At 50.9% G+C, this 27,727-nt stretch overlaps 1 protein-coding gene across 4 annotated transcripts in view; it reads left to right on the forward strand.

Annotated features, from left to right (window-relative positions):
* Window positions 1–27,727, forward strand: part of arhgap39 (Rho GTPase activating protein 39) — a 753,810-nt gene that overhangs the window by 717,611 nt on the left and 8,472 nt on the right. For all 4 annotated transcript variants that reach the window (XM_072508028.1, XM_072508029.1, XM_072508030.1 and 1 more), the window contains 2 exons: window positions 9,379–9,578; window positions 18,501–18,592. In XM_072508028.1, the coding sequence (XP_072364129.1) occupies window positions 9,379–9,578; window positions 18,501–18,592 (292 nt within the window). The remainder of the gene's footprint in view (window positions 1–9,378; window positions 9,579–18,500; window positions 18,593–27,727) is intronic.

A 27,727-nucleotide genomic window follows, 5' to 3' on the forward strand; every position in this document is an offset into this window, starting at 1 on the left:
TCGACTGGCCTGCCCCTGCAAAGACAAGTGCTTTTAAAGGTTGACTTACCTCCCAGCAACCTCCTTCCGCAATGCTCCCGCTGAAACTGACTCACCACTCACCAGCTGTTCTCACGCCGCTGAAATCGACTGGCCTGCCCCTGCAAAGACAAGTGCTTTTAAAGGTTGACTTACCTCCCAGCAACCTCCTTCCGCAATGCTCCCGCTGAAACTGACTCACCACTCACCAGCTGTTCTCACGCCGCCGAAATCGACTGAAATCGAACAGCAGCATTGCTGTTCCAGTTTGTTACAGCACAGTGAGGCAGCAGCATTGCTGTTCCAGTTTGTTACAGCACAGTGAGGCAGCAGCTTTGCTGTTCCAGTTTGTTACACCAGAGTGAGACAGCAGCATTACTGTTGTAGTTTGTTACAGCACAGTGAGACAGCAGCATTGCTGTTCCAGTTTGTTACACCAGATTGAGATAGCAGCATTGCAGTTCCAGTTTGTTACATCACAGTGAGACAGCAGCATTACTGTTGTAGTTTGTTACAGCACAGTGAGACAGCAGCATTGCAGTTCCAGTTTGTTACAGCACAGTGAGACAGCAGCATTGCTGTTCCAGTTTGTTACATCACAGTGAGACAGCAGCATTGCTGTTCCAGTTTGTTACATCACAGTGAGACAGCAGCATTGCAGTTCCAGTTTGTTACAGCACAGTGAGACGGCAGCATTGCTGTTCCAGTTTGTTACAGCACAGTGAGGCAGCAGCATTGCTGTTCAGTTTTTTACAGCACAGTGAGGCAGCAGCATTGTTGTTCCAGTTTGTTACAGCACAGTGAGACAGCAGCATTGCTGTTCCAGTTTGGTACAGCACAGTGAGACAGCAGCATTGCTGTTCCAGTTTGTTACAGCACAGTGAGACAGCAGCATTGCTGTTCCAGTTTGTTACAGCGCAGTGAGACAGCAGCATTGTTGTTCCAGTTTGTTACAGCACAGTGAGACAGCGTTGTTGTTCCAGTTTGTTACAGCACAGTGAGACAGCAGCATTGCTGTTCCAGTTTGTTACAGCACAGTGAGACAGCAGCATTGCTGTTCCAGTCTGTTACAGCACAGTGAGATAGCAGCATTGTTGGTCCAGTTTGTTACAGCACAGTGAGACAGCAGCATTGCTGTCCCAGTTTGTTACAGCACAGTGAGACAGCATCATTGCTGTTCCAGTTTGTTACAGCACAGTGAGGCAGCAGCATTGCTGTTCCAGTTTGTTACAGCACAGTGAGGCAGCAGCATTGCTGTTCCAGTTTGTTACAGTACAGCGAGACAGCAGCATTGCTGTTCCAGTTTGTTACAGCACAGTGAGACAGCATTGTTGTTCCAGTTTGTTAGAGCACAGTGAGACGGCAGCATTGCTGTTCCAGTTTGTTACAGCACAGTGAGACAGCAGCATTGCTGTTCCAGATTGTTACAGCACAGTTAGACAGCAGCATTGCTGTTCCAGTTTGTTACAGCACAGTGAGACAGCAGCATTGCTGTCCCTGTTTGTTACAGCACAGTGAGACAGCAGCATTGCTGTTCCAGTTTGTTACAGCACAGCGAGACAGCATTGTTGTTCCAGTTTGTTACAGCACAGTGAGGCAGCAGCATTGCAGTTCCAGTTTGTTACAGCACAGCGAGACAGCATTGTTGTTCCAGTTTGTTACAGCACAGTGAGACAGCAGCATTGCTGTTCCAGTTTGTCACAGCACAGTGAGACAGCATTGCTGTTCCAAGTTTGTTACAGCACAGTGAGACCGCAGCATTGCAGTTCCAGTTTGTTACAGCACAGTGAGACAGCATTGTTGTTCCAGTTTGTTACAGCACAGTGAGACAGCACCATTGCTGTTCCAGTTTGTTACATCACAGTGAGACAGCAGCATTGTTGTTCCAGTTTGTTACAGCACAGTGAGACAGCATTTCTGTTCCAGTTTGTTACAGCACAGTGAGACAGCATTGCTGTTCCAGTTTGTTACATCACAGTGAGACAGCATTGCAGTTCCAGTTTGTTACATCACAGTGAGACAGCAGCATTGCTGTTCCAGTTTGTTACAGCACAGTGAGACAGCAGCATTCCTGTTCCAGTTTGTTACATCACAGTGAGGCAGCAGCATTGCTGTTCCGGTTTGTTACAGCACAGTGAGACAGCAGCATTGCTGTTCCAGTTTGTTAGCACAGTGAGACAGCAGCATTGCTGTTCCAGTTTGTTACAGCACAGTGAGGCAGCAGCATTGCAGTCCCAGTTTGTTACAGCACAGTGAGACAGCAGCATTGCAGTTCCAGTTTGTTACAGCACAGTGAGACGGCAGCATTGCAGTCCCAGTTTGTTACAGCACAGCAATGGCGGACCTACATTTTTGTGGCCCTGAAGCTTGAACTGTTGCGGTGGCCCCTTCGCAACCAGCAACGAGGTCTGGGTAACCACTGTTATCTTCTTCAATGGGGTTGATCCACGACAGATCACCACAAATTGTTTAAACATTTAACCACTACATCTCAGATTTTGATTAAAATTGCTGTACTGGATTATCTCACATGTCAAAGTCACTGGTGTGAATAAAATTTCCTCTGCCTTATAGTTTTCGAGTTATGGGGGATGAAAATTCGGGAAATGTTATATACATGCATGATGCATCATAGAATGATGAAATAAAACATAGAAAACCACAGTCAATATAATCTTTTATTTTAGAAACCTATGAGAATACATACTACATGAAGCACATTTTATAAAATACTCTTTTTTCAGTTTTTTCTAACAACATATTCACGTACAGTTTTGTCATATGAGACCTTCCTTGCAATGTCATTTTCTAGAGACAATATGCATAAAGAATTTAAGCGCTCTTCAGTCATGGTGGACCGAAATTTCTTCTTTATAAAGGATAGCTTTGAAAAATTCCTTTCTGCTTCACAGCTCGTGATAGGCATTGTCAAGTACAGCTTAAGCGCAGTAGTAATATTGGGGAACACTTCAATTTGGCGTTGCTCACAAATAAGCTGAAGAACTTCTGCGCGTTGCATTTTAGAGGGCGTGTTTTCTTCTGTGTCCTGGGATTTCCTAAGGTGCAAATATTCTTTGAACTGATAACACTCGTTTACTAATTTGTGGTCAATATCATCTTTGTAATACAAAATTATAAGTTTAATACTGTCCTCATCAATTTCAGAATTGTTCACCAATTCTGAGAGGAACTTGAACTTTTTTGCAATCTGCTCATATGGGTCAATCCACTTGCGTACCTGGATTATCAATCAGTCATAGAGTTGATATAGAACTTCTGTCCTAAATTTGTCAGCTCCTCTCAAAGAAGCAATACCACTTGTTCCTTCTGAAAATGTCCTTGTAACAATGCGTTTGGAAGCATCAGAATAACTTGAGGTGATATCTTCACACAAACCTTTTGCTTCTGATTCATAGTGTGCAATCCTATCGGCTGAATTTTCTCTGAGTTCTTTAACAAACGAAAGTAAAGATGATAGCAGAAGATAACCTTCAAATACATCAATACCAGGGGTTTGGAGTTTCTTACTTGTTTTGTTGAAACGCTCCAGCACTTCTTCCCAAACAACTGTTGAAATAGCATATTCCAGCTTTACCAACTTGTGGTATAAATTCTTTGCATCTCGTTTACATTCAGGCTTCTCTTCTGAGTCTTCAAAAATATGTTTGAGAGTTTGTAAAATACCCATATATCCATTTTTAATTGCCCGGACTGCTTCACAGTGTCCAGACCATCTAATTACACTTGAGTTCTTTAGAGAAAAATGTAGATTGCCCTGTGTGTTTAAAATCCCCCATCTTCGTGGAGATCCAGAAAAGAAAACATACAGCTCCTGCAAAATACCAAAATAGTCAACAACTTCAGGTACAGTAGACACTGCCTTTTCTCCAACAAGGTTAAGTGAATGGACTGCACATGGTACATAGTCTGCGTACCTGTTAATGTTCTTAAAAAGTGCTTGCAGTCCTTTCTCCGAGCCCTTCATGTTAGATGCATCATCATAGAACTGACCACGGATATTTTCAAGTGAAAGCTTATGTTCACCCAGGACTTGTTCTATTTTGTTGAACAAGGTTGTGGATGAATGGTTTTTTACCGGTAAAAATGTAAAAAATCTCTCGCAGGGTTTTCCATTATAGCAGTATCAAACCACAATTACCAGCTGGTCAACATGTGTCAGGTCAGGCGTGGTCAACAATAATAGAGTAGTATTTGGTGTCTAGGTTGTTGATTTGATTCACAATTTCACCTTGCACATGTTTTCCCATGATTTCTATCAATTCTTCATACACGGGTTTGGATAGGTAAGTAGCATTTACTTTTTCATTTTTACATTTCTCAAAATGTTCATGTAAAAATGGGTTGAATAAGTTCAATGGCCCCCATGAAGTTTCCATTATTTGCTGAGCCCCACTTCTCCTCATGACCTCTAAATGCCAGACCTCTTTCACTTTAAAACTTTATAACAGCGGCAACTCTTTTCAGTACTTCAAAATAGTACTGTATGGTTTTTCTCATCTGTTCTTCAAGTTGCTGATCCACAGTATTTTTATTTGACTTTCTTGTTTTCCAACACAACATCGACCTCTTATGTTCCATGCTGTCTTCATGATTCTCCAGAGTTCTGAGTACATTCATCCAGTCAGAAAACCCACCTGTTGCAAGTGATGTTTGGCATTTAGAAAAGATTTTAAAAACAAAACAGTATATACAGCCTTTGCTCTTTGAGTAAATTAACCAGGATCTCATCACAGTCTGGCCATTTTTCAATCTTCTTTCAAAATATTTGTTTGAGAAACTTCTGTTTTGCTCCTTGTAAACCCTGCTTGATTCGGTATATACATCATCTGGTTTTTTATTTTGAAAAAAAACCTATGTCTTGCATTAAACAATTCTGTATGAAATCATTATCAACTGTTATGGGCCAGTTTTCGAGGTCACTGTATTCTTTGGAATCACTGAATTTGCTTCCTGGTTCATGTTTCTGCGCAGTCTCTGCTTGTTCCGCGGTACTTTCATGTTGACCACTGTGATCGTCATCTGTATCAAAAGCATCAACAGTGTGTTGAATATTGCTAGAAAGAGCTCCCACGGTTTGTGCACTATCACTGGCTTCAATGGTGTTTGTTAGCCTTGTTTCAACTGTAGGTGTTGACAAACTTGACATTGTAAAATTGTTTGTTAGTTTTTGACATTTAGAAATTTTGTCAGATCGCTTTTCATTGAGTTTGCGTTTTTGGTATCCACTTAAGTACTTTTGTGAACTCATTGTTATTCCTCTAGGGTCTTGACCTCTGTTAAAAAGGGGAAAAAATTACATTCGCCACAGCAGAACAGCCAACTTACCGCGACACTCCACCTTTACAACGTCTGTGCTGCTGACTCTCAAACTTTGGGGTTGTTGAAATATATGCAACAAAAAATGAATCAATTTGAGTTGTGCGACTGTTGTCGCATGCTTTGAAAGGAAAAAAAATTAGGTCTACTTTCTGAGAAAGGTTTTATTTTAAACCCCTTCTCAGAAAGTAAAGCGCAATTTTTTAAGATTTATAATAAATAAGCTAAATAGGCTAAGCTAGGCTATGTTCAAGCTAGCCTACGCTAGGCTAGACTAAGTTAGGCAAGACTAGGCCACCAAAACTCATAGGCTGAGGTAATGTAACACAAGTTTACCATTATTTGAACACTTTTCATAATAAACACCTGTAATTTAACACAAATTCACCCTTTTATTACTTTTTAATAAATACTTGTAATATAGTATTAGCCTAGGCTATGTGGTCGTAGCCTACCTTCCGTTCACCTCTTCATAAAAACAATAGGCTTAGGGTAATCTGACACTATTTCACTTTTATTACTTACCTTTTCTAAATATAACATTTATTGTATCCTTATGAACACTTTATTGAAAACAATTCTTGTCTAGATCGCTATCATGAGTGCTATCACATTGAAAATCCACGTTAGCAATGTGATTGCCTTTTCAACGGCTCCCCTTTTTTGTTACGACACGTCATCTAGTGTTTGTATTTCTGTCATACATGTTAATAGTGTTTTGAATTATTTATAATTATTTTATATTAAATATATTTAGAATGAAACATCCTTAATTTGAATGTTTTTCTTTTACGGCTAGCCAACATGATACTTTAAAAACCTTTAAATTTTTATTTTAGCTATTATTTTGTATTGAATTACGCTATATTATTAACATTATTATTTTTTTAAAACCCCTTCTCAGACAGTAGACCCAAAATTTTTAAGCAATGTGGACTAAAGTCGCTTCTGGGGCCCCTCCAGGATTAGGGGCCCTGAAGCTTAAGCTTCATTAGTTTCATAGTAGATCCGCCCCTGCAGCACAGTGAGACAGCAGCATTGCTGTTCCAGTTTGTTACAGCACAGTGAGACAGCAGCATTGCTGTTTCAGTTTGTTACAGCACAGTGAGACAGCAGCATTGTTGTTCCAGTTTGTTACAGCACAGTGAGACAGCAGCATTGCAGTTCCAGTTTGTTACAGCACAGTGAGGCAGCAGCATTGCTGTTCCAGTTTGTTACAGCAGTGAGACAGCAGCATTGCTGTTCCAGTTTGTTACAGCACAGTGAGACAGCAGCATTGCTGTTCCAGTTTGTTACAGCACAGTGAGACAGCAGCATTGCAGTTCCAGTTTGTTACAGCACAGTGAGACAGCAGCATTGCTGTTCCAGTTTGTTACAGCACAGTGAGACAGCAGCATTGCTGTTCCAGTTTGTTACAGCACAGTGAGACAGCAGCATTGCTGTTCCAGTTTGTTACAGCACAGTGAGGCAGCAGCATTGCTGTTCCAGTTTGTTACAGCACAGTGACACAGCAGCATTGCTGTTCCAGTTTGTTACAGCACAGTGAGACAGCAGCATTGCTGTTCCAGTTTGTTACAGCACAGCGAGACAGCAGCATTGCTGTTCCAGTTTGTTACAGCACAGTGAGGCAGCAGCATTGCAGTTCCAGTTTGTTACAGCACAGTGAGACAGCAGCATTGCTGTTCCAGTTTGTTACAGCACAGTGAGACAGCAGCATTGCTGTTCCAGTTTGTTACAGCACAGTGAGACAGCAGCATTGCTGTTCCAGTTTGTTACAGCACAGTGAGACAGCAGCATTGCTGTTCCAGTTTGTTACAGCACAGTGAGGCAGCAGCTTTGCTGTTCCAGTTTGTACAGCACAGTGAGACGGCAGCATTGCTGTTCCAGTTTGTTACAGCACAGTGAGACAGCAGCATTGCTGTTCCAGTTTGGTACAGCACAGTGAGACAGCAGCATTACTGTTCCAGTTTGTTACAGCACAGTGAGACAGTAGCATTGCTGTTCCAGTTTGTTACAGCACAGTGAGACAGTAGCATTGCTGTTCCAGTTTGTTACAGCACAGTGAGACAGCAGCATTGCTGTTCCAGTTTGTTACAGCACAGTGAGACAGCAGCATTGCTGTCCCAGTTTGTTACAGCACAGTGAGACAGCAGCATTGCTGTTCCAGTTTGTTACAGCACAGTGAGACAGCAGCATTGCTGTTCCAGTTTGTTACAGCACAGTGAGACAGCATCATTGTTGTTCCGGTTTGTTACAGCACAGTGAGGCAGCAGCATTGCTGTTCCAGTTTGTTACAGCACAGTGAGACAGCAGCATTGCTGTCCCAGTCTGTTACAGCGCAGTGAGGTAGCATTGCTGTTCCAGTTTGTTACAGCACAGTGAGGCAGCATTGCTGTTCCAGTTTGTTACAGCACAGTGAGGCAGCAGCATTGCTGTTCCAGATTGTTACAGCACAGTGAGGCAGCAGCATTGCTATTCCAGTTTGTTACAGCACAGTGAGACAGCAGCATTGCTGTCCCAGTCTGTTACGGCACAGTGAGGCAGCATTGCTGTTCCAGTTTGTTACAGCACAGTGAGGCAGCATTGCTGTTCCAGTTTGTTACAGCACAGTGAGGCAGCAGCATTGCTGTTCCAGATTGTTACAGCACAGTGAGGCAGCAGCATTGCTGTTCCAGTTTGTTACAGCAGTGAGACAGCAGCATTGCTGTTCCAGTTTGTTACAGCACAGTGAGACAGCAGCATTGCTGTTCCAGTTTGTTACAGCACAGTGAGACAGCAGCATTGCAGTTCCAGTTTGTTACAGCACAGTGAGACAGCAGCATTGCTGTTCCAGTTTGTTACAGCACAGTGAGACAGCAGCATTGCTGTTCCAGTTTGTTACAGCACAGTGAGGCAGCAGCATTGCTGTTCCAGATTGTTACAGCACAGTGAGGCAGCAGCATTGCTGTTCCAGTTTGTTACAGCTTGGGTGTGGGTTAGCTAACATGGGGGGGGGGCGATTCTCCCAAATGGAGCCCACGTGTTCGCGCCGTCGTGAACGCCGTCGCATTTCACGATGACTCAAAATGGGCACGGGGACGACCGATTCTGGCTCCCACAGGGGTCCAGCACGGCGCTGGAGCGGTTCACGCCGCTCCAGCCTCTCTTCCCGGCACCAAATGGGCGCCGCGCCAACCTGCGCATGCGCGGGGGACTTCTTACCCGTGCCGGCCCCGACTCAACATGGCTTCGGTGTTCAGGGGCCGGCCGCGCAGGAAAGTAGGCCCCAGGGGGGGGAGAGGCCGGCCCGCCGATCGGTGGGCCCCGATCGCGGGCCAGACTCCATCAGAGCCCCCACCCCCCGGGACGGAGTCCCGTCCCCCCCCCCGACCTTCACGCAGAGTTCCCGCCGGCAGTGACCAGGGGTGAACGGCGCCGGCGGGACGCTGTCGTATCTGCGCAGCCACTCGGCCCATCCGGGCTGGAGAATCGGCGGCCTCCGGCGCCGCGTCAAACGCCCCGGTGCAAATGGCGGCGATTCTCCGCTCCTCAGAGAATCGCGCACCGGCGTCGTTGCGCGGTTGCGGCGATTCTCCGGCCCGGCACAGGGCTCGGAGAATCGGCCCCAGGGTGCCTGTTTCTATTGGTGTAGGAATAAAAAATGCAATACAGAATTCAGAAGAAACCAGTCTACCCAGACATGAGAGCCACATGCTGCAGTTGAGATGAATAGCACATACGCATTGAGGACGTAGATAGATAAATACATGAAAGAGAAAGGAATAGAAGGTTATGCTAATAAGTTGAGGGAAATATGTTGAGAGGAGGTTTTTGTTGAGGATAAATATCAAGAGAGATTAGTTGAGTTGAATGATCTGTCTCTCTGCTGTCAGTTCTGACAATTTGATTGTGAGTTGAGGGTGAGATCCTTGATCAGATGCTGCCTGTCCTTGTGGTCATTGCTTCAAATTGGAGTGTTGGAATGGAAGGAGTATATTGAAAGAGACAAAGGAACAATGTCTTTTCCTCTTGTTATCCAAACAGGGACTACGGAAACCCAGCACAGACGAGATCAGGCATGCCACAAATGCTGTTTTCTGCCCGTCCATGTTTGGTAGCTCCCTGGACGAGATCATGAACATGCAACATGAGCACTATCCAGACCGACAGTTGCCATGGGTCCAAACCAGACTCTCGGAGGAAGTGTTGAAACTCAATGGAGCACAGACTGAGGGCATCTTCAGGTAACACTTGCTGACCTGACAGTTTATTGAATCAGGTTATTGTCAATCCTTTGGTTGGATACGATTCACACATACCACATTCCAATACACTGGGCAAGTGGAACTTAGGAACAGGTGGAGGAGTCCCTTGAGCTTTTCCCACCGTACGTGGGTGACCTGTATCAAATTTGACTTGGGCTACCCTGGTGTCTGTGGACTGCAAAGTCAGGCTCTCTGACAATGTGAGGCATCATATGAAATACATACAACAAAGAAAATTACAGCACAGGAACCTCCAAGTCTGCACCGACCATGCTGCCCGTCTGAACGTAAACCCCCTCCCCTTCCAGGGACCATATCCCTCTATTCCCATCCTATTCATGTATTTGTCAAGGCGCCCTTTAAAAGTCACTGTCGTATCTGCTTCCATTACCTCCCCCGGCAGCGAGTTCCAGGCTCCCACCACCTTCTGTATAAAAAACCTGCCTAGTACATCTTCTTTAAACCTTGCCCCTCGCACCTTAAACCTATGCCCCCGAGTAATTGACTCTTCCACCCAGCAAAAAAGCCTCTGACTATCCACTCTGTCCATGCCCCTCGTAATCTTGTAGACATCTATCGGTTCACCCCTCAACTTCCGCCGTTCCAGTGACAATGTTCTCAATGTCTTCCTCACACACAGCAGGGATTGTAGGCTGGAACGGAGCAATGGCCCTGGTCAAATTTGGTAATCCATAAGATATCGGAGCAGAATTAGGCCATTCAGCCCATCATGTCTGCTCCGCCATTCAATCATGGCTGATAATGTTTCCCATCTCCATCCTCCTGCCCTTCTTAATCAAGAACCTATCTATCTCTGTCTTAAAGACACTCAGTGATTTGGCCTCCTCAGCCTTCTGCGGCAAAGAGTTCCACAGATTCACCATCCTCTGGCTGAAGAAATTCCTCCTCATCTCAGTTTTAAACGATCGTCCTTTTAGTCTGAGGCTGAGCCCACTGGTTCTAATTTTTCCTACACGTGGAAACATTCTCTCCACGTCCATTCTATCCAGGCCTCGCAGTATCCTGCAAGTTTCAGTGGGATCCCCCTCATCCTTCTAAACTCCAACGAGTACAGACCCAGAATTCTCAACCACTCCTCATATGAGAAGCTCTTCATTCCAGGGATCATTCTTGTGAATCTCCTCTGGATCCCACCAAGTGGAGCTACAGAAACTCCTTTCTTCAATACCAAAAAAACGTCGTTAAGCTTTGATGAATAACACCAAGTCTGCAGCACAGGAACAGACCCTAAGTCACAACTGATCATTTATATTCCACACAAGCCTCCTCCCAACACCTTTTCATCTATTGGTGTAGATAAAGCTGAAGACATTCATTGACTGATTGAAGAAATTAATTGGAATTGACTTGAGCTTGTCAGAGATTAGAAGCAATTGAGAGAATGGGGTAAGGAAGAGCCCATAGTGCACCACAAGCGGTGACTGCCCTTTCCAACAAAGCATTCATCACGGACAGATCCCTGATGTACAAAATGTCCCGGATCTGCTTAACAAATCTAATTCTGATTTCAGGAAGTTATGATGACATTGTGTTCTGCATAATAGGCAGCATATGTTGTCTCAACATGCTTCACACAATGACTATCTTTAGAGCGCATTGTTTTATAAATGATGGAAGACTACAAGAGGCACAGTTTCGGCAGCCCTTTTCTCAGGCTAGTCAAACCACACAGCCGCACACATGCGTGCCGCACACACGCCTTTTCAACTTAACTTTTGCAGGACAAGATTGGGGGCTCCTTCGATAGCTCTTTTCAAGGGATGGCATTGGCACAATGAACGAAAAGGCCGTTTTCTGTGCTGAAAGTGACCGTGATGATTTCCAGCCCAGGTTATGTGCTCAACAGTTAGAGTGCAACTTGTACTTCAGAGGTATTCCTGGGCACGCAGACACACCCTGCACATCCCTTGAATTCTTGGTTTATAGGGCGGGAGTTCTTGCTACCAATTAAATCAAGCTGACAGGGAAGAGAAAACAAATGTGCCTTTCCACAAATGATGGGTCAGAAAGCCACTGGTGGGTGACAGATTGATAGGATTGCAAAATGTGTGCTTTCACTTTCATTTATAGCTGTGTCATTTCATTAAAGCACCCACATGTAATATTAATATGCTGGAGGGATTATTGGGGCAGTTCATCATGAGAGAGACACCAGCGCAGTGAATCATCAACAAAGCTAGCTGCTTTGAACCACATCATCCTGTTAGAGCCTGAGCTGAACTTCAAACCCCACGACCTTGGCAACTGCAAAGGCCACAATTCTTCACCTGCAAAGCAAATTTCCTCCCACCCCTGAAACCTTTCTCTTCCAAAAGTCATTCATTGTCAGTCAGACTTCTGTCCCATCTTCTCCCCTCTGGGAGATCCACCTTCTTGGCATTGCCCAGGATTCTGTTCTAAGGTATTTTCCACAATTGTTTTTGACCCCTTCACTTCAGTCATCTTGGGTGAACCCCCACCCCCCCGCCCCGCCCCCGCCGCCTAATTGGAATGTCTCTTAACCCATTACTTAACAATGGTCAGTCAGCTTTCAGGCCACCGAGCGCTACTTTCCTGCCTTCTTAAATCCACAATCACTACTTGGCCAACATCATTAAAAACCCTTCTCCAATGTAATGTCAGCAAGATTGAAGCCACCCTATTTGCCGTTCGTTAAAGGTGCTCCATTCTTTCTCAAGTCTGAACTTGGTATCTTTTTCGACTCCTGAGAGCTGAATCTCAAAGCCCACATCGTAATCACCATTATCTTTGTTCAACATTTCTCATTCCACTGCAGCTGAAACCCTCCGCCACATCTTGGTCATCTGAAGGTTTGATTTCTCCAAGCTCTCCTTACTGGTCCCAATATTAACCAGAACTATGCATGTATATTATGTCGCACACCAAAGCTCCTTTCTCTCACCAAGCTGTCTGTCCTGCCACACCCAGCCATGAAAACAACTAACTGGAGGAGGAGGCTCCGCAAACATCTCCGTCCTCAATTGTGTGGGAGCCCAGTACAGGAGAGCAAAAGAGCAGGCTGACGCATTTGCAACCACCTTCAGTCAGACGTGCTGGGTGGATGATCCATCTTAGCCACCTTCTGAGGTCCCCAGTACCACAGATGTCAATTTGATTCACTCCAGTTGACATCAAGAAATAACTGAAGGCATTGGGTAAAACAAAAGCTATGCAACCTGATAACATCCCAACAAAGTACCGAAGACATTTGCTCCAGAACCAGCCCTGCCCCTAGCCAAAATGTTCCAATACAAGAACAACACCGGCATGGGCAGCATGGTAGCACAGTGGTTAGCACTGTTGCTTCACAGCTCCAGAGTCCCAGGTTCGATTCCCGGCTTGGGTTACTGTCTGTGAGGGGTCTGCACGTTCTCCCCGAGTCTGCGTGGGTTTCCTCCGGGTGCTCCGGTTTCCTCCCACAGTCCAAAGACGTGCCGGCTAAGGTGGATTGGCTATGCTAAATTACCCTTAGTGTCCAAAAATGGTGAGGTGAATTTACGGGGATAGGGTGGATGTGTGGGCATCGGGTGGAGGTATGGGCTTAGGTAGGGTGCTCTTTCCAAGGGCCTGGGCAGACTCGATGGGCCAAATGGCCTCCTTCTGCACTGTAAATTCTATGATCTACCTGACAATGTGTAAAATTGACCAAATATGTCCTGTCCACAAAAAACAGGAGAAGTCCATTCGGCTAATTACTGTCAGTCTACACAATCATGAGCAAAGTGATAGAAGCTGTGGTCAACAATGCTATTATGTGGGACTTGCACAGCAATAACCTACTTGCAAATGCTCATTTTAGGTTCCAGCAGGATCATTCAGTTCCGACTCATTACAGCTTTGGTCCAAACATGGACAATAGAGATGAATTAACAAGGTGAGGTGAGAGCAACAGTCCCTGACATCCAGGCATCATTTGACCCCGGAGCCCCAACACAATTGAAGGAAATCCCTCAACTGGTTGGAGTCATACCTAGCACAAAGGAAGATGGTTGTGGTTGTCGGAAGCCAACCATCTCAGCCCCAGGGCATCACTGCAGGAGTGTAAAAGGCTGTTTGATTAGTGACCTCCCTTCCATCATCAGGTCAGAAGTGGGGATATTTGCTGATGACTGCACAATGTTCAGCAGCATTCGCCACTCCTCACATACTGAAGCAGTCTGTATCCAAATGCAGCAAGACCTGGACAACATTCAGGCTTGGGCTGTTCAGTGGCTTATAACATTCACACAACACAACAATGATCATCTCCCCTTGACAGTCAGTGACATTACCATTGCTAAATCCCAAACTATCAACGTTCTTGGGGGTAGGGGATAGGCGGGGGAACACTGCCACCTGGAGGTTCTCCTCCAGAACAACACCAGCCTTACTTGGAAATATATCGGCTGTTCCTTCACTGTTGTTGGGTCAAAATCCTGGAACTCCCTAAGAGCACATTGGGTGTGCCTCCACCACATGGACTGCAGCGGTTCAAGAAGGCAGCTCACCACCAATCTATTCAGGTTATTTAAAGATGTGCAATAAATGCTGACCTCGCCAGTGACGCCCACATGCCATGAAATCATTTTTTAAAGTGTGATCTGTGCTTTTCTTGTTTTTAAATAAATTTAAAGTGCCCAATTCTTTTTTCCAATTAAGGGCAATTTAGCGTGGCCGATCCACCTTTCCTTTCCATCATTGGGTTGTGGGGGTGAAGCCCACACAGACAATGGGAGAATGTGCAAACTCCACATGGACAGTGACCCGGGGTTGGGATCGGACCTGGCTCCTCATCACCCTGAGGCAGCAGTGCTAACCACTGCGCCACCGTGCCGCCCTGTGATCAGTGATTTCCGAATCCAAGGAGAGAATTCCTGAATCGAGAGAGCTTAGTGGATCAGCACTAACACAGCCACAGTTTCTCACCTGCGTTAATGTCCTGTGGTAGTCACCATCAGGTCCTGGGGTCTTGTCAATTATCAGTCGGATTATTTTCTCCACTACCTTTTTTAAACTTGTATTCAATCTTGTAGGATTCTCTCCTTGATTTCCTTCCAGTTTTACCCACATCTCTGGTATTTATCTTCTCCATCCACTGTGAAGACTGCAACACGGTAGCACAGTGGTTAGCATTCTTGCTTCACAGCGCTAGAGACCCAGGTTCGATTCCCGGAACGGGTCACTCTCTGTACGGAATCTGCACTTTCTCCCTGTGCCTGCGTGGGTTTCCTCCGGGTGCTCCGGTTTCCTCCAACAAGTCCCGAAAGACGTGCTTGTCAAGTAATTTGGACATTCTGAATTCTCCCTCTGTACCCGTACAGGCGCCGGAATGTGGCGACTAGGGGCTTTTCACAGTAACCTCATCACAGTGTTAATGTAAGCCTACTTGTGTCAATAATAAAGATTATTATTACAAAGTAATTATTTAGCAAGTCTGCCATTTCTTGACATTCAATTTAGTTTAATAGCTTGATGGAAAAAAATACTTTCCATTTCTCATTAAATTTTCAATGTCATTTGTCCTGCTAATCATGTAATCAGTCTCAATCTTCATTAAATCCATCGCTGCATCCTTTGTCTCAGATATCGTCCCTTCTCTCCTTTGGTGTTAGAAAGCTTATAATTGGCTTCTGTATCGAGGTCAATCAGTGCACTCCACCCAGCACCGATCAAATTGGCTTTCCACCTTCTATTGTCTGTTATTTTCCACATCTATTTATCCACCTTCAATGTTATGTCCTCATTTTGTGCCTTTCTTGTGATCTTTATCAAAAGATTTGTGAATGTTCAAGTAAATAATAGAAAAAGTCAAGATTTATAAGAGGGAATCTTGCATTCTCAAATCATGCCAAATGCATTTTTATCATCTTTCATCCTCATAACTCGTCTAGGTCTTTGTACTTGTAATGGACCTCACTATCCCTATGTTAAAGACTGGATTGGGGAAAGGTAGAAAAATGTTTAAACAATAAGCCAGGCTTTTTTCCTTTCACGGGTTTTGAGCAACACAGGTTAGGCCAGCATTTATTGCCCTTGAGAAGGTCGTGGTGAGCAGCCTCCAAACTATTGCAGACCATGCGCTGTCGATACACCCACAGTGCTGTGAGGGAGCGAGTTTCAGGATTTGGGGCCAGCAACAGTGGAGGAACTGCGATTTATTTCCCAGTCAGGGTATTGAGTGGCTTGGGGGAGATCTTGCAGGTGGTGTGGTTTGCACATGCCTGCTGCCCTTGTCCTTCTAGATGGTAGAGGTCGCAGGCTCCGAAGGTGCTGTCGAAGGAGCCTTGGTGAGTTCCCACAGTGATTCTTGTAGATGCTACACACAGCTGTTACTGTGCATCGGTGGTGGAGGGAATGGATGTTGAAGGTGGTGGATGGGGTGCCGAGTCAGCGGGCTGCTTTGACGTGGATGGTGTCAAGCCCCTTGGGTGTTGTTGAAGCTGCATTCATCCAGGCAAGTGGAGAGTATTCCATTAATAATAATCTTTATTATTGTCACAAGTAGGCTTACATTAACACTGCAATGAAGTTACTGTGAAAATCCCCTAGTCGCCACATTCCGGCGCCTGTTTCCGGATACACTGAGGGAGAATTCAGAATATCCAATCACCTACCAACACGTCTTTTGTGACTTGTGGGAGAAAACCGGAGCACCCGGAGGAAACCCACGCAGACACGGGGAGAACATGCAGACTCCGCACAGACAGTGACCCAAGCCGGAAATCAAACCTGGGACCCTGGCGCTGTGAAGCAGCAGTGCTAACCACTATGCTACCGTGCCGTCATGACTTACACTCTTGAGCCTTGTAGATGGTGGACAGGCTTTGGGGAGTCTGGAGGTGAGTTACTCGTCACAGAATTCCCGGCCTCTGACCTACTCTTGTAGCCACAGTATTTATATGGCTAGCCAGCTCAGCGTCTGGTCAATGGTAACCCCAAGGATGGTGGTAATGGAGGATTCAGTGATGGTAATGCCATTGAATGTCATGGGAAGATTATTTAAATAGCTCCTGTTGGCAATGGTCATTGCCTGCCACTTGTGTGCCGCAAATGTTACGTACCACCTATCAGCCCAAGCTGATTCCTCTCGTCCTTGATGAAAAGTTAGTTTGTGTGAATGTCTGTGTGCATGTTGTGTGTAATCAGGTCAGGCCAGGATGGCCCTGCTCATTGATCAGGCAAACATAAAACACAAGGAATAGGAGCCAAGGTAGAACCCTCGACCGCTATTCAATATGGTGACCGTTGATCTTGGGCTTCAACTCCACGTTCCTGGCTGCTCCCTTGATTCCCTAACAGACCAAACGTTTGTCTAACCCAGCCTTAAACGATGGAGCATAGAGAACCCTGGTGGGAACATATGATACTGGCAGACTGCTTCATCCCACATCTCCCACACAACTCTGGAGGCTTGTGTGTAATCCAGATGCTGCCCAACCTTATCTGAAAACCGTGTATTCTTGTTAGAAAAGCAATATCAAAGCTCTGGCTTCAGTGAAAATTCCTCTCCAAACCCCCTTGGGCAATGAAAGCTTGCCTAGAGTTCAGCCTGGTCCTGATTACTGTTACATGGCACATGCCGTTAGTATGCGGTGATGCCAGCCTCTGCCAAAAACTGTTGCAGTTCCCTCTTGAGGCAATTTAGTGAATGAACGTTCGCCACATAAACTTGCAACCTGTTCGAGACTTCCACTATTCCCTGGGAAAAGATCCTCCTCCCGACAGCTGACCTAGATCTGGCCTTGCCGAATTTGTGGTTGCGATCACGATTCTCCCCCACTCCCACCTTATTTAGTTGATACTTTCTGCGCGGACACATCCCGTTTCTTTAATCATCTAATAAACCTTGGTGAAATCATGCTCACAGTTAATGTCACTTCACTGCCGGTTTTCAGGATTACTGCCTGCCGTGAAACCGTCCCGCAGAAAGAGTCAGGAAAGGAGGGAGGGAATAGGAAACTAAGAAGGGACGGAGGAAACAAAGAACAGTCACCCATTGGCCCGAATTGTGAGGTCAACTACACAAGGTGAAGAATACTGCCCACTGATTGAACAGATCCAGGCAGACAGAACTTATAAAGAAAATTGAGTACTTGGTTGTCCAATTTGTCAATCTAACACTTTCCCAATAACTTTGAAAATGTATTTTCAAACCATTTCTGTTTATCCCACAAGTTCCAATATCTTTCTCAGGCAATGAAGTGTCTCTTGGTCAATTGTCAACAGGGGTTGAGTGTATTCCCAAGGTTTCATCATCTGAATTCTTGTCTCCAACCTCCTCACCCCCAGGTTCCCAGCTTTGGTCACTCGATATGTCCATCCTGTCTCCGCATCTTTCATCCCCTGGAAAAGGAGCAGACTTTCCTTTTCCTGACACGGTGGCCTCTTCCCAACCTCCAGTGCTTTTTATAAGCAAGACATTTAATTTTCACAAAAAGGGAGGGATCACTTCTTAAAGCTCCTGTGCCTTTTCTCCTGAGTGCTGCTCTCGGAAAAATCCTGGAGCTTGGTCTTTAATTCCCGGAGATCCAGGAGGTCTGCAGTACCAGAAGCTGGGCAGCTCAATCCCACAGCATTGGAGGTTTGTAAAGAAGGAAAATTGCCTCAAACGTGCATCTGTTGTCCTGTTTGTTTGTCTGTAGCTTTACATTGCTCAGCTCTGGCCTGGCCTATTGGCCTCATTAGTCTCCTGTTAATCATGGCCGCACAAAGCCATGACTCTGAAACTTGTTTCATTTGGCAGGCAGAAATAGGGGGAGGGAGGAGGGTCAGTTGCTTACAAGATGGATAGTTTGAAGCACAGCACGGAGACAGAGACAGGTTAGTGGACTGGGCTGGCCGCTGACAAATGAGCCTGAATAACATTGACTGCTGCTGTGTGCTCCTTCTGTGTCTCCGCAGAGTCCCCGGGGACATCGACGAGGTCAACGCCCTCAAGCTTCAAGTGGATCAGTGGGTCATCCCGGAAGGGCTGACAGACCCTCATGTTCCAGGTAATGCCACTTGCTGGTCAGAGGTTTTACTGTCCCAGTACAGACATCCTTCACTGTATTCACTGGCATGTTGGAATGGGGATTTCCTGGCTTTGCACGAGGGGGGCTGTTGTGCCTTACCCATTCCCCGTCCCACCTTATTACTCCTGAGAAGTAAACCTCCAGCTTCTGGGTCTGTGCAATTGCATCTTGTTTAGCTTGGTTAAGGACTCTTAGGCTCAGAACAGTAAGGCTTCCCACCATCATTCTTTCCCCCTCACGTCGCTTCCCTCCACTCTGGAAGCCGGCACAGAACTAAACGCAACAGATTTGTCTTCTTCTTTTGGCAATGTCAGTTAAATCAATCAGGTTTTCTTCCCGCTTCCCTTGCTGTCTAACCAAACTGATCAGAAAGGTCCCAGATTTAAGGGAGCTGAACCAGCCCTCCTCTGACTCCCGATCACTGACTCCCAGCATAAGGGGCAGAGCTGAGCTCAATTGTGGTGCCTCCTTAATCGGACACTCAGGAGGCGCTTCCTGCCAGAAGAGCAGCGAGTTGAGTGTGGCACTGGAATGTCCATGGGGTCTGTGTCTTAACAAGAAAGTCATTGTATTGATACCAGGGGAGGGGAGCAAATTGCAGCGAGAGAGAACAGATTGTGCCTTCAAGAATAGACTGCAGTGCTGACAATCATCGACACGCCAGGAACAGCTCTAAAAGCGAGAAGGCCATTGGGATGTGCACTTTCATGTCACCCGACAGAAGATGAGAGCAGAGAGCTGTGATGAAATGATGCATTATAATATTGCTATTCCTCTGCTCAAAGTGATGCGCTATATACAAGGGCTGTTCTTTGCCGTAATTGTAACAAATTTAATATAAAGCACCTTTTGGCGCACACTGTCCCGTGAGACATTATTAGTGCAGCAGGAGTTTCAAGAAGAGATGAGGCAGCCATACTGTAATGCTGCAACTTGTTCGGAAGCTGATTAGATTTCCTGCCGTGCCACTCGTGCTCTCTTCCGAAATAACCCTTTGGGTGCCAGAAAAGATTGGCTCCCCCTTTTGTGTTACGTCTCCTGGTGACAGTACTAGTGCTGCGGTGTAGCAAATCTGCAGATTTATCTTCCCCGTTCTGCTGAGTTTGTATCGTTCATGTGCATCTCGGACAGAGTTAACTGGCTGCAGTAGGACTGCCTGCTTGTATTTCCATCTCTGACTGATTCTAATTGTAGCAGAGGCTACTCTCCCCTTTGAGAGCTGACTGGTGGTGATTTAACCTGAGTGTCATCACACCTCAGGCGAGGGGCAAGGTTGAGAAGGCGGGGAATAACCTCAGCCGGTTCAGGAATTGAACCAGCCATTGGCATCTCTCCGCATCACAAACCAGCCGTCTAGCCAACTGAGCTAAACCGGCTAGTCCTCTGGGATGTAGGGGGAGTAGGACTGAAACAATTGGAATCAGTACTTTGGGTTCGAGACAGAAAAGCAAGCAGGCTGGGAGGAAAAAGAATAGCTTGCATTTATAAAGCATCCCTTTCTGATCACAAAACATCTCAAAAGACAGTATGGCCAAAGAAGCCCATCGGGTCTGCATCGACCCCTGAACGCGCACCCACCCAGACCCCCTCCCCTACCCCCTCCCCTAACCCCGTAACCCCACCTAACCCGCACATCTTTGGACTGTGGGAGGAAACCGGAGTACCCGGAGGAAACCCACGCAGACACGGGGAGAGAGTGCAGACACCACACAGTCACCCAAGGCCGGGATCGAACCCAGGTAGCTGCCGCTGTGAGGCAGCAGTGCTAACCACCATTAGTTTGAAATGGTGGTTTTAAAATGGAACTTGGTTAAAAGTCAGGGGGCGGGATTCTCCCAGCCCCGCGCCGGGCCGGAGAATCACCACGCCCCGACTCCGGCGCGCGATTCCCCGAGGTGCGGAGAATCGGCGCTGTTTGCTCTGGCGCGGCGCCGGTCGAGGGCCGCTGCACACCGCCGGGCCGCCGATTCTCTGGCCCAGATGTGCCGAGCGGCCGAGCGGAAAAAGCAGAGGCCCGCCGGCGCCGTCCACACCTGATCGCTGCCGGCGGGAACTCTGCGCGAAGGTGGCTTGGGGGGGAGGGGGGCTCCGTCCTCAGGGGGCCTCCGATGGGGTCTGGCCCACGATCGGGGCTCAGCGTTCAGCGGGCCGGCCTCTTCCCCCCCCCCCCCCCCCCCCCCCCCCCCCACTGGCCTACTTTGTTGCGCTTCCGGCCCCAGAATCCCGGGACCAGAGTGTTCCGTGAGTCTACCGCGCATGCGTTGGTTGCCGCTTCGCTACTGTGCATGCGCGGGTTGGCGCCGCCCCCAGTCCGTGCCACAATGTAAGGCTGGAGCGGCATGAACCACTCCAGCGCCGTGCTGACACCCTGTGGGGGCCAGAATCGCTACTGCCCGCGCTCGTTTCGCGCCGTCATGACAGTGCGGACACTTAGTCCCGCGATCGGTGAATCGCGCCCAGGGCTTTTGGTATCTGAATTGTCTGTTTTGCTGCCACAGCACCTTTTTGAAGGAAAACAGTTCATAATTTGACTCTAAAGTTGTTGGGAGTTATTCCTCTTCAAGGACTTTTCCTGGTAATTCTTTTTATGAGGAGCATGTCAGTTCAATTTGCTTATTCGTACCTGGTTGCATTGTTGAATTGTCTGAACTTCTCGATCAGGCTTGTCCAACCTTTCACTTGAGAGCCACATTTCCATGTCCTTCTCCCTCACGGGGCCAACAAGCAAATTTGAGAAAGTTGAGGGTGGGCACAACATAAAATAAAGTTGAGGTACAAAGGAAATAAACCACTTGGTGAGCAAAAATAAAACCCCGTCAAAGTAATACATAATTTCAAAAAGAGCAATTAATACCAACATTAGAGTGTGAGTGGGCCAGAGTGTGATGGCTTGGGTCACTCCCTGACTCTCGCCTGGCCCAGGGCGCTCGGTGGTGCAGTGGTTAGCACTGCTGCCTCATGGCATCGAGGACCAGGGTTCGATCCCAGCTCCTGGTCACTGTCCGTGTGGAGTTTGCACATTCTCCCCGTGTCTGCGTGGGTCTCACCCCCACCACCCAAAGCTGTGCAGGGTGGGTGGATTGGCCGCGCTAAATTGCCCCTTAATTGGAAAAAATGAATTGGGTACCCTAAATTTATTTAAAAAAGAAAAATAACCTCTATCCCGGACCGGCACCGGGCCAGTCTCTCCCGGACCGGCACCGGGCCAGTCTCTCCCGGACCGGCACCGGGCCAGTCTCTCCCGGACCGGCACCGGGCCAGTCTCTCCCGGACCGGCACCGGGCCAGTCTCTCCCGGACCGGCACCGGGCCAGTCTCTCCCGGACCGGCACCGGGCCAGTCTCTCCCGGACCGGCACCGGGCCAGTCTCTCCCGGACCGGCACCGGGCCAGTCTCTCCCGGACCGGCACCGGGCCAGTCACTCCCGGACCGGCACCGGGCCAGTCTCTCCCGGACCGGCACCGGGCCAGTCTCTCCCGGACCGGCACCGGGCCAGTCTCTCCCGGACCGGCACCGGGCCGGTCTCTCCCGGACCGGCACCGGGCCAGTCTCTCCCGGACCGGCACCGGGCCAGTCTCTCCCGGACCGGCACCGGGCCAGTCTTTCCCGGACCGGCACCGGGCCAGTCTCTCCCGGACCGGCACCGGGCCAGTCACTACCGGACCGGCACCGGGCCAGTCTCTCCCGGACCGGCACCGGGCCAGTCTCTCCCGGACCGGCACCGGGCCAGTCACTCCCGGACCGGCACCGGGTCAGTCTCTCCCGGACCGGCACCGGGCCAGTCACTTCCGGACCGGCACCGGGCCAGTCTCTCCCGGACCGGCACCGGGCCAGTCTCTCCCGGACCGGCACCGGGCCAGTCTCTCCCGGACCGGCACCGGGCCAGTCTCTCCCGGACCGGCACCGGGCCAGTCTCTCCAGGACCGGCACCGGGCCAGTCTCTCCCGGACCGGCACCGGGCCAGTCTCTCCCGGACCGGCACCGGGCCAGTCTCTCCAGGACCGGCACCGGGCCAGTCTCTCCCGGACCGGCACCGGGCCAGTCTCTCCCGGACCGGCACCGGGCCAGTCACTCCCGGACCGGCACCGGGCCAGTCTCTCCCGGACCGGCACCGGGCCAGTCTCTCCCGGACCGGCACCGGGCCAGTCTCTCCCGGACCGTCACCGGGCCAGTCTCTCCCGGACCGGCACCGGGCCAGTCTCTCCCGGACCGGCACCGGGCCAGTCTCTCCCGGACCGGCACCGGGCCAGTCTCTCCCGGACCGGCACCGGGCCAGTCACTCCCGGACCGGCACCGGGCCAGTCTCTCCCGGACCGGCACCGGGCCAGTATCTCCCGGACCGGCACCGGGCCAGTCTCTCCCGGACCGGCACCGGGCCAGTCTCTCCCGGACCGGCACCTGGCCAGTCTCTCCCGGACCGGCACCGGGCCAGTCTCTCCCGGACCGGCACCGGGCCAGTCTCTCCCGGACCGGCACCGGGCCAGTCTCTCCCGGACCGGCACCGGGCCAGTCTCTCCCGGACCGGCACCGGGCCAGTCTCTCCCGGACCGGCACCGGGCCAGTCACTCCCGGACCGGCACCGGGCCAGTCTCTCCCGGACCGGCACCGGGCCAGTCTCTCCCGGACCGGCACCGGGCCAGTCTCTCCCGGACCGGCACCGGGCCAGTCTCTCCCGGACCGGCACCGGGCCAGTCTCTCCCGGACCGGCACCGGGCCAGTCACTCCCGGACCGGCACCGGGCCAGTCTCTCCCGGACCGGCACCGGGCCAGTCTCTCCCGGACCGGCACCGGGCCAGTCTCTCCCGGACCGGCACCGGGCCAGTCACTCCCGGACCGGCACCGGGCCAGTCTCTCCCGGACCGGCACCGGGCCAGTCACTCCCGGACCGGCACCGGGCCAGTCTCTCCCGGACCGGCACCGGGCCAGTCTCTCCCGGACCGGCACCAGGCCAGTCTCTCCCGGACCGGCACCGGGCCAGTCTCTCCCGGACCGGCACCGGGCCAGTCTCTCCCGGACCGGCACCGGGCCAGTCTCTCCCGGACCGGCACCGGGCCAGTCTCTCCCGGACCGGCACCGGGCCAGTCTCTCCCGGACCGGCACCGGGCCAGTCACTCCCGGACCGGCACCGGGCCAGTCTCTCCCGGACCGGCACCGGGCCAGTCTCTCCCGGACCGGCACCGGGCCAGTCTCTCCCGGACCGGCACCGGGCCAGTCTCTCCCGGACCGGCACCGGGCCAGTCTCTCCCGGACCGGCACCGGGCCAGTCTCTCCCGGACCGGCACCGGGCCAGTCTCTCCCGGACCGGCACCGGGCCAGTCACTCCCGGACCGGCACCGGGCCAGTCTCTCCCGGACCGGCACCGGGCCAGTCTCTCCCGGACCGGCACCGGGCCAGTCACTCCCGGACCGGCACCGGGCCAGTCTCTCCCGGACCGGCACCGGGCCAGTCACTCCCGGACCGGCACCGGGCCAGTCTCTCCCGGACCGGCACCGGGCCAGTCTCTCCCGGACCGGCACCGGGCCAGTCTCTCCCGGACCGGCACCGGGCCAGTCTCTCCAGGACCGGCACCGGGCCAGTCTCTCCAGGACCGGCAGTTCAGTGGCGAGTACTTTCCCTTCCCGCCAGGCACGGGGCGAGTATCTTCCAGCCCAGTACAGGGCGAGTATCTTCCAGCCCAGTACATGCAGCCCTGCAGGGGGAAAGTACCTTCCAACCCTTCATGGGACGGGTATCTTCCAGCCCTGCATGGGGCGGGTATCTTCCAGCCCTGCATGGGGCGGGTATCTTCCAGCCCTGCATTGGCCGGTTATCTTCCAGCCCTGCATGGGGCGGGTATCTTCCAGCCCTGCATTGGCCGGTTATCTTCCAGCCCTGCATGGGGCGAGTATCTTCCTGTCCGACTCTGGACCAGCCCGGCACTGGGCGAGTATCTTCCAGACCAGCACGGTGCGAGTATCTTCTCACCTGGCACGGGGCGAGTATCTTGCAGTCCCGCACGGGGCGTGTATCTTCCAGCCTGGCACGGGACGAGTATCTTCCAGCCCTGCACAGGGCAAGTATCTTCCAGCCCTGCACGGGGCAAGTATCTTCCAGTTCCGCAGGGGGCGAGTATCTTCCAACTCCGCATGGGGCGAGTATCTTCCAGCCCGTCACGGGGCGAGTATCTTCCAGTCCCGCATGGGGCGAGTATCTTCCAGCCTGGCAAGGGGCGAGTATCTTGCAGCCTGGCACGGGGGCGGGTATCTTCCAGACCGGCACGGGGGCGAGTATCTTCCAGACCGGCACGGGGGCGAGTATCTTCCAGACCGGCACGGGGGCGAGTATCTTCCAGCCCGGCACGGGGGCGAGTATCTTCCAGCCCGGCACGGGGGGCGAGTATCTTCCAGCCCGGCACGGGGGCGAGTATCTTCCAGCCCGGCACGGGGGCGAGTATCTTCCAGCCCGGCACGGGGGCGAGTATCTTCCAGCCCGGCACGGGGGCGAGTATCTTCCAGCCCGGCACGGGGGCGAGTATCTTCCAGCCCGGCACGGGGGCGAGTATCTTCCAGCCCGGCACGGGGGCGAGTATCTTCCAGCCCGGCACGGGGGCGAGTATCTTCCAGACCGGCTCGGGGGCGAGTATCTTCCAGACCGCCACGGGCCCAGTATCTTCCAGACCAGCAGGATCTGCGAATATCTCTCCCAGTCCAACAGTGGCCGAGTTTCTCTCCCAGCTCGGGCTGAGTCACTCCCGGCCCAGCACTGGGGCGAATCTCTGCCATGCCAGCCCAGCGAGGGGAGCGAGGCTCTCCCGGCCCAGCGAGGGGAGCGAGGCTCTCCCAGCCCAGCGAGGGGAGCGAATCCCTCCCGGCCCAGCGAGGGGAGCGAGTCTCTCCCAACCCAGCGAGGGGAGCGAGTCTCTCCCAACCCAGCGAGGGGAGCGAGTCACTCCCGGCCCAGCGAGGGGAGCGAGTCTCTCCCGGCCCAGCGAGGGGAGCGAGTCTCTCCCATCCCAGCGAGGGGAGCGAGTCTCTCCCATCCCAGCGAGGGGAGCGAGTCTCTCCCAACCCAGCGAGGGGTGCGAGTATCTCCCGGCCCAGCGGGGGGAGCGAGTCTCTCCCAGCCCAGCGAGGGGAGCGAGTCTCTCCCGGCCCAGCGAGGGAAGCGAGTCTCTCCCGGCCCAGCGAGGGGAGCGAGTGTCTCCCGGCACAGGGGGGATGGGGTGTCTCCCGTCCCGGTTTGGGGGGGGGTCTCCCAGCCCAGCGAGGGGAGCGAGTCTCTCCGTCCCGGTGGGGGGTGGGGGGGCAGGGGTGTCTCCCGGCCCAGCAAGAGGAGGGAGTCTCTCCCGGCACAGGGGGGATGGGGTGTCTCCCGTCCTGGTTGTGGGGGGGGGGGGGTTTCCCGGCCCAGCGGGGACCCGGGCCAGCCGAGGGGGGGAGGGGGGGGGTTCTCTCCTGGGCCAGGCCAGAGCAGAGTCGCTCCCACACACCTGGCTATCTTTCTCCTCCCCAACCCCCTCTGTGAGGAGACCACTCACTGTCACCAGTGTTGCTCTTTCAAAGGAACAGATTCTTCCAGAATCTTCCGTCGCATTTAAATTGAGTGGATTTTAAAAGAGCAATTAAAACGTCAGTCCTCAACTTTGTACAGCACATCGACTACTGGGTAACTTAGTGTGACTCTGAATATCCCAGTACCCCTTCCTCTGGAGTTGAAAGGGAATTTGAGAATAAACTAAAGGTTTCAATGGCAGAATTATGAGATTTGTGATCAGTTTGTGTTCAACACCAGCTCTCAGGAAAAGGGGGAGAATATTGATCAGTAGCTGACTGCATTGAGAGGTCGAACTGGACCATCCGACACGGATGATCGCACCACAGATAGAACAAGAGGTCCAGCTGTGAGGACACATCTGCTGAGGGAAGCGAAACTAATTCTCCAGAAATCTGTTTGACTGTGAGAAAACTCTGGCGCACTGATGGGAGAATCGATGAGGGTTTGCACTGTGCTGAGAGGCAGTCCAAACCTTCCCAGCACAAGACAATCAGTTTGAGGGTGAGAAGAGTGAGTCTAAGATGAGAGTTTTAAACTTAAATACAAGCAGTTACAAGAGTACAATGGAAATTAGGAGCATGAGTCGGCGATTCAGCCCCTCGGGCCTGCTCTGCCATCCAATCAGGTCCTGGCTGATTTGATTGTAGCCTTGATTCCACTTTCCTATCCCTCCCCCGTAACTCTCGATCCGGGGTGCGGGGGCATACCAATGGAAGGTCCTCGTCTATTGTACCCGACCCACTTACCCTTGTCTATTGTACAGAGTATAAAGCATAAGGCAATCAAAACATTTTTAAAAGCTCTTGATTCCCTTGTCAATCAAGATTTTGCCTTAATTCCGCCGTTAAATATTTGATGACCCTGCCGCCACCACTTTCTGGAGAAGAGATTGGATAGAAGAGAGTTCCACAGATTCACAACACTTTGAGAGAGAGAATTTCCCTTCATCTCCATTTTAAATGGGAAATACCTTTGCCGGATTTGTGGAGTTCTGGAAGAGCAAAACAGGCGGCACACTTGGACCAATTCACTGACCGTTCAGGGGCTAGCACCGGCGTGCAACATAATTCATTCCAGTGGAAAATGCCGTCGGATTCGCTGGGGTTGGGATTGGCACTCGAGAGATTGACAAGCTGCAGCCACACATTAGCACTCCACTCCCCACACGCACATACACATCCCAGCCAACAAGATGGCACTGGTTACACTGGAGCGCGCCCATCCCGTTGATGGGTCGGCTGGGGCCAGAAGGTACCTAGGAGGGGTGGCGTAGGGGGGCACCCATAGGACCCATGGCACTAAGCTCATAGTGGGCAGTCAGCAGCGTGCGCAGCCACATGGCTGCCTTGCCAGCTGTGGCAAAGATGTTCCGTGCCCATCCACCCCAATCCCACAGCCCAACTCCTGGCCACCGCCCGCTACTCCCCCGGACCCTGGCAGAAACCCCCTGACCAGTGGCACAACTGGCGATGTTGGACACTTTACGCACCCCCTCTCTCCCCCTCAGCAGCCACGGCGCCTGTTTCGCGATTTTTGAAAGCACCAGTGAACCTCTCCATCGGGATTCCCCCCGGTGGAGGAG

The sequence above is a fragment of the Scyliorhinus torazame genome, chromosome 6, assembly GCF_047496885.1.
Source record: "Scyliorhinus torazame isolate Kashiwa2021f chromosome 6, sScyTor2.1, whole genome shotgun sequence".
NCBI lineage: Eukaryota > Metazoa > Chordata > Chondrichthyes > Carcharhiniformes > Scyliorhinidae > Scyliorhinus > Scyliorhinus torazame.